The 12,630-nt window shown below is 23.8% G+C and overlaps 2 protein-coding genes across 2 annotated transcripts; both read left to right on the plus strand.

Annotated features, from left to right (window-relative positions):
- Positions 1 to 222: 222 nt before the first annotated feature.
- On the plus strand, positions 223 to 6,609 carry LOC113555137 (N-acetylgalactosaminyltransferase 6-like). Its single transcript, XM_026959476.1, has 10 exons — positions 223 to 800; positions 875 to 1,019; positions 1,361 to 1,527; positions 1,712 to 1,903; positions 2,003 to 2,180; positions 3,386 to 3,614; positions 5,398 to 5,619; positions 5,916 to 6,011; positions 6,072 to 6,212; positions 6,273 to 6,609. The coding sequence occupies exons 1-10, from the start codon at positions 569 to 571 to the stop codon at positions 6,432 to 6,434; spliced, it is 1,764 nt and encodes a 587-aa protein (XP_026815277.1). The 5' UTR covers positions 223 to 568; the 3' UTR covers positions 6,435 to 6,609.
- A 1,295-nt stretch (positions 6,610 to 7,904) lies between these two features.
- LOC113549164 (histone deacetylase complex subunit SAP30 homolog) lies at positions 7,905 to 9,912 on the plus strand. The gene is made up of 4 exons (XM_026950344.1): positions 7,905 to 8,171; positions 8,821 to 8,994; positions 9,086 to 9,274; positions 9,713 to 9,912. The coding sequence occupies exons 2-4, from the start codon at positions 8,824 to 8,826 to the stop codon at positions 9,845 to 9,847; spliced, it is 495 nt and encodes a 164-aa protein (XP_026806145.1). The 5' UTR covers positions 7,905 to 8,171; positions 8,821 to 8,823; the 3' UTR covers positions 9,848 to 9,912.
- Positions 9,913 to 12,630: the final 2,718 nt, after the last annotated feature.

A 12,630-nucleotide genomic window follows, 5' to 3' on the forward strand; every position in this document is an offset into this window, starting at 1 on the left:
GCCCCCCTCAAATTGCGCTTATGTAACTGTGTTTACTTTGTTAATAGTTTTATAAAAACGTTTTACGATTTATAAATAAATTATTATATTACGTACCTAATAGTCAATAGAATAATAGATATTCTACGCATTACTTATTACTATTTACTACTATATTCTTATCTTTATTCTGTGGTTTGTCATTATTGATGATAAAAACAAATAATTGTGATAAAGTTAAACTGCTGTCGGCGCATGTTGGACGTGCGGCTTGTCGTATCTACGTACCAGCTCCGCCTTGTCTCTATACGCTATATTATTATATACCGTTGTATTTATTTTGAAAATGCACTCCTTTACTTATCTTTCGTCACCGCCATCCGTCATTAGTCATTTATGTCGATATTTCAATTTCACTACTATACTTCATAATGTTTAAATCGCTATGGGAACGAATCTTTGCCTACTTAGTACGTTTGTCTTAGGTAAACCTACATTGGTTCACGCTTGTACTCAAATATTTTAATATAGGTAGGTATATAATATTTTTTATTATTATGACTGGTTATTTTCCATGTCTTAAGTCAAAATGAAACGAAATCTTAAAAGCATACTGAAGTATTTACTTTTTATTGTGATCACTGCACTCGTGACAACTGTAATTTTTAAATTGTCTACACAATTTAATCGATATGAAAATAATAAATCTATGCATGGGAAGACAAACATTGCTGACAAACAGTTATATACAAATACAAATCATAATAATAAGATTGATTGGCATGATTGGGAATTTACTAATAGAGAGAAACAACGAATTGGTAATATATTTATTAGAGGAATGAATTTTATTTCATTGTATTATATTGATGTATGTTAATTTAATTATATTTAGGTATTGGTGAACAAGGAGTTGGTGCTACATTGTCATCACTTAATCGGCATAAATATGATGAGCTGTATAAAGTAAATGGATTTAATGCCCTGTTAAGTGACAGCATATCTGTTAATCGATCAATACCAGATATACGACACAAATTGTAATTTTTACTGTAGTCTAAATATTTCATATTATACTCATGTCTAGTGGCGCACAGAAGAATTATGAGAGCACATGCTGTTATCAAAAATATTACCACCTAACTCTTTTTCTTGATATGTAAATAATATTCTCTCTATTCTTGAAAAAATTTATATGGGTAGTCCACAAAACTGAATTATTATAATAAACATATAAGCTTTCATGTGACATTAGTTATTTATACCGGCCCCTTTTAAGAATGCATGTATTACTTGTAAATTATTTGTTCGCCACTACTTATGTTATATATTTAATGTGTTTTTCAAATATTGTAATATTTGTTTTAATATTAATTTACAGGTGTCGTTTTAAAAAATATAGTAGTAAATTACCTACAGTTAGTGTAGTTGTTCCTTTTCATAATGAACATTTCTCAACACTTCTTAGAACTGTGTATAGTGTCTTAAACCGCTCTCCTAAAAGTTTACTTAAGGAAATAATTTTGGTGGATGATTCAAGTACTAAAGGTATACCTATTTTATTTTTTTATCATTAATATTAATTTTTTTAACTTATTGATCTAATAAATTTATAAATAACAATATTTGACATTCTTGATCATTTAAATAAATTAATTAATTTTTAAATATCTACTTACTAGTCAAAAAATTAATTTTATAATGAATAAAATTTTTTTATGATTTTTTCTAGCTAGTTTAAAAAGACCATTAGATAATTTTGTATCAAACAATTTAGCTGATACCGTTAAAATCATTCATTTGAAAAAAAGACAAGGTTTAATTAGAGCTCGTTTAGCTGGAGCTAGAAAAGCTACTAGTGAAATTTTAATATTTTTAGATTCACATACGGAAGCAAATGTTAATTGGTTACCTCCCCTTTTAGGTATGATATTTCTTAAGCATATTATATATTTTATTTATGCATAATTTAGTTTTACAGTAATATAACTTAACATTTTTTATAATATAATTTAATTTGTAGAACCTATTACTGAAGATTATCGAACATGTGTATGTCCATTTATTGATGTCATTGCTTTTGAAACCTTTGAATATCGAGCACAAGATGAAGGTGCTAGGGGTGCTTTTGATTGGGAATTTTTTTATAAAAGATTGCCACTGTTGCCTGAAGATTTATTGTATCCTACCAAACCATTTCGGTAATGCTACTTACAATAATAATCAACAAACAACATTTTTTTTTTTTTTAAATAATTTTTATTTAGGCTATCTATTTCGTGTATTGAACAATAAGCTTATATGATAATTAGTTACAAGAAGTACAGAATAGAGAGACCTTCCACTGGAGGTACTTTGTCACTAAATAATAAACAATATAATTAATATTTTGTACAGGATAATTCTACCAAACATGCTTACATCCATTTGATTTTTAGAATTTATAAGTACATCATTATTCATTTTTTATACAATAATATCATGTTTTAAAAATGTGTACAGATTTATATACTATTTAAAGAATGTTCTATAGTAGAACAAATTCTCCTTTTTTTCAAATAAGAATAAACCTTTATTATTATAAATTCATAAACAGGAAATTTTTTTTAAAAACTTGAATGTTTAATTATTGATGTGTTAAGATTTATAATTATTATTTTTACTCATAGTAATAAATATTCATAATTTAATTTTTTTTTTAATTTTTATTAATTAATCTGCGGCAACAAAGGCCATTGGATGGTTTATTCATTTGTAGAGGGGAGGAACGGTAGGTTGAAACACGTTTTTTTGTATGTGTGACAAGGATTTGTCAGTAAAATCCCGGGTGGTCACCCATCCGGGAGCTAGTAACACCGTCCAATATATACACTCGGAGCGTTTCCGCAGTTGAGTGTACGATCGCACCACACCCAGCCACAACTCATAATATATTATGTATCATCATTTTTGAGTACTATTATTCTTACTATTCTTAGTAAATATAGGTTAATAACTCGGAAACTGCACATCTAAATTTAAATTTAGGGGCATCTTAATTTTTTAATTAATTTTTGCAATAGATTTTTATTGAATTTGAAAATGTATATTATTGTTTTTAACTTATTAAAGTATATATACCAATTCCAAAATCAAAATTTGAATAAAATTCAAATTAAAAAACTAAATTCCCATGAGCTTATTTTATGAATTATTTTATATTTTTATATTTTTAAATTAAATTGTTTAGAAACTAGTCACTAACTTAGTTTCAATATTTTCTACATAATTTATAGCAGAAAACTGCTTTTTTTTGTTTTTTTTTTTTTCGTTTTTAAATATTATAACTTAAATGTATTTAGTATAATCTATCCCGTATATGTTAAAGTTTTGTTATATAATATATTATTTTATTTTATTTTTATAGGAGCCCTGTGATGGCAGGTGGTTTATTTGCTATATCAGCTAAATGGTTTTGGGAACTTGGAGGTTATGATTCTGGTCTTGATATATGGGGTGGAGAACAATACGAATTATCATTTAAAATATGGCAATGTGGTGGTACTATTTTAGATGCACCTTGTTCAAGGGTAGGCCATATTTATAGAAAGTTTGCACCGTTTCCTAATCCTGGCATTGGTGATTTTGTTGGAAAGGTGAATTACTATTTAATTATATTAAAATGTTTATTATAATTTGTAAATGTAAAAAAAAAATGTTTTTATGATTTTTTTAGCACTTTTATCAGTTAACTTGTATGGCAATATTTTAGATTTAATTTTCTCAAATCTCGATTTTACCAATACAGATTCATTAGTTTCCATTTATCTCTGCCATCCTACACTTCAAATTTAGTGTAAGTTACCCACTCTTAGACCTATTTACTCCTATTCTTAAGAACTACCTAAAAACTTTCCTAAATTGCTAATGTATTTTTTATTTATTTCAATTGGTTTAACACTTTTGTGATAAATTTGATGTTAAAAAGTATGTATTGACATCTGGCCTCATACAAATCTACAAATTGTTAGAAAAATAACTTCTAAAACATAAAATGATACCAATTAATAGTATTTTAGACAATAATCAGCATGATTTCAGACCGAGAAAATCTACGCTCACATGTAACACATGAATGTATTTGCAACACTTCATACTCAACTCTTTATAAAGATAATACCAAGTCGATGTAATTTATACTGACTTTGAGAAGGCTTTCAATTGTGTTGATCATAAGTTACTCACAATTGCTTTAGCTCATTTAGGTCTTAGTAATTCTTTACTGTCCTGGTGAAATTCTTACCTTATAAACATGTACCAATTTATTAAAGTTCTTAGTTTTACAACAAAGTCAGTATTAATCCCATTAGGGATCCAGGGACCCCTCAAGGAGGACATTTATCCCTTATTCTTTTTATCTTGTATATTAAAAATATCTCATCTATTCTAAAAAAATGCCACTTCTTTATTTTTGCAGATGATTTAAAAATGTACTCTCATATTTCTTCAAGAGGAATTAAATATTTTATCTTATTGGTGCCAGGCTGAGGGCATGAGCCACTCATCTGATTTTAATAATTTGGAATATTTTTAATTACTCTATTTTGCATTAGTTAGATCAATTTTAAAATATGGATCAACCATTTAGAGCCCTTATACTAAATCTAATATAAATTGAATCGAAAAACTTCTGAATCAATTTTTAAAGTTTTCAGAGCTTTTAAATTCAATATAATTATTGATCAGCATGATTTTACACTAGAAAGATCTCTTCTTAACCTCTCTGCTCTAATTTATGTATGTAAACTAGTAGATATTCTTTTGTATATAAATTAATCAACAAACAAATTGACACTCCTTATTTATTAAAATAAATAATTTTAATTATGTTGACATTAATGTTATCCTGTTTAACACTCCAGCTTATAATAACTGTTCCATTTCTATGTTCTGTCTATCATCACACAGCACAAACTATTTTCAAAAATTCTTCAATTCCAAGAGTGATAATCCTGTGTAATAAACATGCTACAGAGTTGATTTCTTCTTTTCTCCTTTAAACATGATTTATACAATATATTTAAATAATACTATGTAATATCTAATAATACATTTTATTTGGCTTATATTCTTAATTTGAGTAATTTTATGTTTTTTACCGTTTAACATATAATCTAATTATCTGCACTATCGCCTATCGGACAACTGCCAGTTTTATTCATTTGAATAAATTATTATTATTACATAGATAATTATATAATATATTAAATTAAAATTGGTACTTTATAATTATAATTAAATAACTTTTTTTAGTAGTATAAATCTAAGAAAATTATTACTTCTAAATCTTATGTAAGAAAAAATAAATGTTATTTGTGTTAATAACATTATGTAAATAATTTCCATGTATTTTATAATATTTTATAAAAATTATTTTAGAATTATCGTCGTGTAGCAGAAGTATGGATGGATGAGTATGCTGAATATTTGTATCTACGTAGACCACATTACAGAAATATTGATACTGGAGATATATCTAAGCAGAAAAAAATAAGAGAAAATCTTAAATGTAAACCATTTGAATGGTTCATGCATGAAGTAGCATTTGATTTAGTCGAAAAATATCCACCTATTGAACCACCAGATGTGTTTAAAGGAAAGGTATATAATAATATATTATAATTTGATATAAACCCAACATTTTTAAAATAAAAATAATAAATTATTAATTATCTAATCAAACCATAAACTAAATTTTTGTACAATAAAAAAAATTTTAATACCTTCATATTTGGAAGCAAAAAAAACCATAATTCTTTGTATTAATTTATAATTGCAATACTTTTAAATTTTTGTGCTTATATTTCAAAGTATATTAAGAAATTGAGTTTTATTTATAATATATAATATTATATGCTCATTTAAAGTTATATTATTGATTTATTTTTTTGTTTTAGATAAGAACTTTTAATGCTCCAGAATTATGTTTAGATGCTACATCAGAAAACCTGCTCAATTTAAAAGAATGTACTGATAATGATGATGAGAATCAAGTAAAAATTAAAAAATTTAGTATCTATAATAACAAGTCTTAAATGTTGTAACTTTTTTAGAAATTTATATTGAGTTGGCGGAATGATATTAAAACAAGGAGTAATATGTGTTTGGATATAAGTGACTCATCATTTAAAGCAAAAATTAGCTTATATGGATGCCATAACGGTGGAGGAAACCAATTGTGGCATTATGATCATGTATATATTCTTAATTAGTTGTATAAATTGTTTGTAATCTATTATCATATAATATTTCAGGGTAAAATGAAAATTGTCCAAGGAAAAAATCCCAGATGTATGGAACATGATATCAGTACCAGAAAAGTATATGTAACTCAATGCAAAAAAAACATTGATGATCAAAAATGGATAATAGAAAATTTTAACCCTAAATCAACTAACTGGTCATTAACACAATAAAGAACAATAAATATTTTTTTAAGATTTAAGTAACAAGTTATTTGAACAAATTATTTAAATATTAATACCTACTTATTTAATTTATACCATAAAAAATGTATTATTTTTCTAGTTTTATATAATGTAAGGTAATAGAATGTAATATCATGATGCTCATATTTTACTAATTTAATATTAAAAAAATATTTAAAAAAAAAACAATATAATTGATAAATTATAATTTATTATTAATGTAAAAAAAAAAACCAATAACAGATAATGCAAAAAATAAATCATAGAAATTATATTACAAAGTGCCTAATATTGCAACATTTAATGTTACATAGAACATACCTTAGTATAAATACATATAAACAAAGTATTTATTTATTTTTAACTTAACGCATGTATCTAAACCTTAAATTATGTTGGATTATCTGCAATACAAATCATTTTATGACTACTTTTAGACCAAAATTATGCATATTTGAATTTATTTTATATTATATACGTTTTAACTTGAAAGTAAATAATTGTCTTACAAAAATATACAAACATCAATTGGTCTCTAAAGCATTGATACTTGACAATTATACTATACAATGTTTGTTATATTCTTTACTTTTGTCTGTGATATTATTATTTTAAATTATATGTTGTTACCAATTTATATTCTTTAGTCTTAACAATATTATAATGAACTATATAACTGTCTGACATTGTATAAAGCAATTTTATAATTATTTATTCAAATAATGTATATTTTATATTTGGCTGATTATAAATTAAACATTAAGCACTCATTATATTAATTGTATAATAATTTAATATATAATGGAAATTATAAATATATACATCAAAATGTATTTAATATTTACTATCATCTTTGAATTCAAATAATAATAATTTCTCTTGTAAGTTGTAAATTTGTAATAAACATTTTTAATTTCAGGCGAATTTTAAATGTTAAAACTGTAAAGTGAAATACTAAAATTGTAATCACGTGTGATAAATATGCAAGTTGCAACATCATATTTTATGTTGGCATAAAAATTAAGATTTGTAAATATAGTTTGTTATTGAAATACACAGTGTATATACTAATAGACAAAATTCAAGGTATCATAAAAATTAAGAAACTATAAAAATACAATAAAGTTTCAAAAAAAAAATTAACAATTTAAGAACATTTTAAGGAACAAGGTCTGAACTCTGAGTTTGATAAATATCATTGGCAAGTATCTTTTTTATAACACAGTAGTTTGCACGAAACTATTGAATAAATACTATGTCAATTATAGTTATAGTTATATTCACTATTCTGCAACTTTTGTCTTTTAAACCTTTATAATAATTTTTTTTTTTATTGTGATTATTTATTTTTCTTATCAATAGTTTTTTTATCTTATCAATTGTAATTTTAATCATTATCGTAAACAAACCAGTAGACAGTATCAACTACTTACGTCTTACTTTAACATCATACAACAATTCAGTTTATCATTGTTAATGCAAAAAGTTGTTTTCTTATTTCGTTTTGGTCCTATTTATGAATTTATTGTAGTTGAATCCGTAATCATACCTAGTTGATGTACATTTTCTACAATATATTCACTATATCATAAAAAGGATCATTAATTGATTAAGCTTACTCAATATTTTTAAAATGCATTTCTTTTGCTAAGTAAATGTAATTTAAACTACTACAATTTTTCTTGTTTTATTTGGATTATATTTAATTTATTCATATAATTGCAGGTAAGATATACCATTCTTAATCTAAATATTTGAATATTTAGTCAAATTATTGATAAAATCAAAATTTAAATATTTCCATATTATTATTTGTATTGAATAGTTCCTTAATTAATATGAAAAATAGCATTCTAATCTTTTAGTTATTAAAAAAAACCTTAGGTAAATGGTGAAAGCTATATATTGTTGTAATAATAGTGATGATGGGTGCCCACTGATAATAAGAATTCAACCTATAACTAATTAAATACAAATATTAATTTGACATGTTATACATACATATTATTGCAATTTATTATATTATTATTTATATTTGAAATATATTGATTATTATATTAACTCATAGTTTTAGATTTGATAAGTTATAATATAAAAATTGATGATTTTTAATTTATAACTAAATTTTAATTAAAAAATAATGACCATTATGTTAACTATTTAAAAAATAATTATCTTAAGTATAAAAATTAATTATGAACTATAAAATAAAGGCTGGCTAACTAAGAATTAAATTATATTACTAATTTGAGATTTATAATTGTATTCTCGACTATGTACATGTGTTTATTATTTTTATATTAATTAGAGAGGTATACACATTTTTTCTAGTTAACAAGTAATTAATAATTTAATTAATTGTTTTTATTTTTAGGAAATGAACCAAAACGGTTTCAGTACTGGTGAAGAAGATTCACGTGGCCCTCTTGATAAGATTTGCTGTTTACAGGAAGACGGATTTCGGTGTCAAAGACAGGCTGGAAACGCTTCTTATAGTAAAAAAATTCGCAATACTGTCAGACAACTTAAATTACATTTGGACGCTGTTGTATGTTATTTTATGTTGTTATCATTTTGATATAATATGGTATATACTTTCAGTTATTATTGCTTTGTAATTGAATAATATATTTATTTAGGCGAGACACATCTATATTTGTGATCATCATAAGAGTATGATTCAAAGTGCTAGAACGTTGAAACCATCTAGTCAAGATGAAGCACCAGAAGTAGATTTTTCACAACTACAGATGAATACCCTTAGACGTTATAAAAAACATTTCAAAGTAGTGACAAAACCCAGTTTGAATAAAGCTCAAATGGCAGAGGTAATATTATCTTTTAAGATAGGTATATTAATTAAACTTAATATGTTTTGTTGTGGTTATATTTAACATACTATATGTCTACAAAATGTATGGTTTTTATCAATGGAAAATATATTATTAAATATCTAAGTTATAATTTTTAATATAAAAGGGAAAAGTAAACATTTTGTGGATTAAGAGTTGTTAGTTTATAAAAAATTATAATACACATAATATGTATATAAAAAAACAGGTACTGTAGGTCTGTAGCTGATTAATTTAAAATATATACATTATAAGTTGTAATTATTTAATTATATTTATTTAATATATCTTATAATGATTTATATTAATTAATGAAAAGGCATTTAAGTTTCATAAAATGTTTAATCATTAATTTTAACTTTTAATTTGTATGTAAGTAATAAATAATTTATTAATCATGTTTTTTTTTCATAGACATTATTAAACCATTTTAAAACGATATCAGTTAATGAAAAAGAAGCTCTTACATTCTTTATTTACACAATCAAGACAAATGGTAATAAATTAGATCAAAAAAATGGAAATAATAATTCAGATACAATGTCATAGAAATATTATATTTTTATACAATTATTTATTTTTACTTTTTTTAAATGTATGTGTATCATTAGTGTTAACATTTATTTAGAATGTATACAAAATATTTAAAGCATTATGGAGCAATCAATCTATTGATTTTTCTACAAATTAGTGATTAAAAATTGTATGTTTTATGTTAAATTAATATTTTTATTTACTTATTCTAAAAATTTAGTGTTTAAAAATATTTATTTAAACCAAATGATTATATTATAAATTATGTCTTAATAAACAATGTACTCATTTTGAGTTTCAATTGAAAAAAAATGTTCTTTTCTTTTGTAAGTAATAATATTTTATTTATTATACATTTATAAGTTTATAACATATTGATATTTTAATTTTAGGTAGACTTATTATAAAAATAATTTCAAAAATAAATTAAATAACCAACCAATACCAATAAATTATTAACAATAATATCACCAAACATTAAAAATGTTTATCAAATTATACAATATTTTATGTTAGAATTTTATTATAGGTTTTTGATATCGACACACAACTTTCATTTTAAATTCAAATCACATTGGTTTTTGAAATTTGCTATAAAAATAATTTAAACATACTATTATTAGTTATAACTACTAGTATAATTAGTATAAACACTGATATTACATTATAGTTTTATATCTTATAACTAATCCTTTATTAATTTGAATTGTTGTAAATATAATATTATTACATATTTTATAATAAAACTATGTTTAATCTTTGATCATATTGTTTACTAGACTAAACATTTTAAATATCCATTTATTAATTTAAATTCCACATCAATAGGTATTCAAATACATTCAAAATATTTAATTTATATAAATGAAAATGGAAAAGAAGATTTAAAGCATGTAATATAATTTTTCACTTAAATCACATCAACATTACTACTTTATTTAATTATATTATAAGTATTTGAATTTTGAATATCTAAAGTTTTTTTAAAAAAAACAGTGTTTTATTTTAATTTTGTTCTCTCTGTGGACTTGTCTTTATACACAGCTACCTATAGAATAAAAAATTAAGAGGACATCACACCCGTATGCCTTGCCTTTGTCTTACCAACAGACAACATAGACAATTTTTATTTAGTTGTTTAAAATGTTGTGTTATTGGTTGTAACTTATAATATTAGATTGAATAATTTAGAGAGATACTAATGCTCCTCCTTTTGTCTTTAACCTGACCGTTCACAAAGAACCTAGGCATCAAAACAGTAGCAGAAGAAGCTGCTATTTTAGTGTTTTAAATAAAAAGTTTTTTTGATAGATTAGAAATTCACAAAAATCCTCTAATAAAAGGTTAATATATACCTTTATAAACTGAAAACCCCCGTCAAAGGCTCAAAAGAAAATGGTGTAGAAACTTTTTAACTTAATAATCCCATAACCTAAATTCCAAGTTAAACGCTACTTGTGGGTGACTTCTTATCATGCAACTCTAATAATGTTTTTTTTTTTTGTATTCTCATTTCACATATACTTAATGTGCTTAATTGTATAGATTGTATATTTGCTATAAAAATAAAAATAAATAAAATTAATTTATGAAAACATCACAAACATGGAAAGTCTAAGGTTCATTTTGGTATGTGATGTTTTAGTAACACAGAGAGCAATATAAATTATCGATCACATTTATAAAAAAACTTCTTAACATATATGAAACTATGATTTAATTAAAATACATTGATAAATTGTGCCATAGAATAATGCAAACAATAAATGTTGTAAAATAATTAATTGCTTCATATTAATGATTATCTGTTATAATGTATTTTTAGATTTTGAGCAAAGCACTGAATGTATTGATTTTTTTTATTTTTATCTGTTAAATTTGTGGACAAAACACTTAAATATCTTAAAATAATTTTAAACGATTAAAACCATATTTCATTATTTAGCTCTAAATTCCAAAGTTGCACTTATTGAACTGTAATATGTTCAGAATATTTTAATAGCCAAGATTTTAGTAAAAGGATAACAAGGATTTTAAGGTAAAGTTATATGGACTAAAGTTCTAAACCATAAAAATGTTTTAAAAAAACCTTTGGAATAATAATAACATGTATAATAGTTTTTATTTAATATATGGTATTGATGAAGTGTATAATAGCTATTATATCAGAATAGTATGTACCTTTTGTTAAAACAGATTTTATTTTTTATATTCATATCCTTTGTAAAAATTATTCCTCTATAATTTTTACCACTGTGGCCCTAAGTCAATATTTTAATATACTATAATACTGTCAATGCTTATCTTTATTGTTTTATTTACTTATTGTCTTATTGGCTACTAATTGTACTAAATTACTATCATAGTATAACACAGTGGCATAGCCAAGATTTTAAAATGGGGGGGAGGTAAATCTAAAATACTAAAAAAACATAATCAACAATTAGCAATAACAGTTCATTTTTATACTAAGTTGATACAGCTGATGGGGGGCATGCCCCAATGCTACCCCCCCCCCATAGCTACGCTATTGGCATAGGCGTAACTAAGGGGCTAAAGACCTCAGCATTTTTGAGTAAATGTATGCGCTTATAAACACATTAGTATTAGCTTTATTTTTGCCTACAATTTAAAAATAAATAATGTTTCATATAAGCAAATAATCATTCAAGTCAGTTGTAAAGATCAATAAAAACAATAAACAATAATCTCATTTAATATAATGTTCGATAAAATATTTTTAGGAATATTAAAAAAGGGCCCCCTTAACTTAAATGATTATTTACGTCTGGTATAAC

The sequence above is a fragment of the Rhopalosiphum maidis genome, chromosome 1, assembly GCF_003676215.2.
Source record: "Rhopalosiphum maidis isolate BTI-1 chromosome 1, ASM367621v3, whole genome shotgun sequence".
Lineage (NCBI taxonomy): Eukaryota > Metazoa > Arthropoda > Insecta > Hemiptera > Aphididae > Rhopalosiphum > Rhopalosiphum maidis.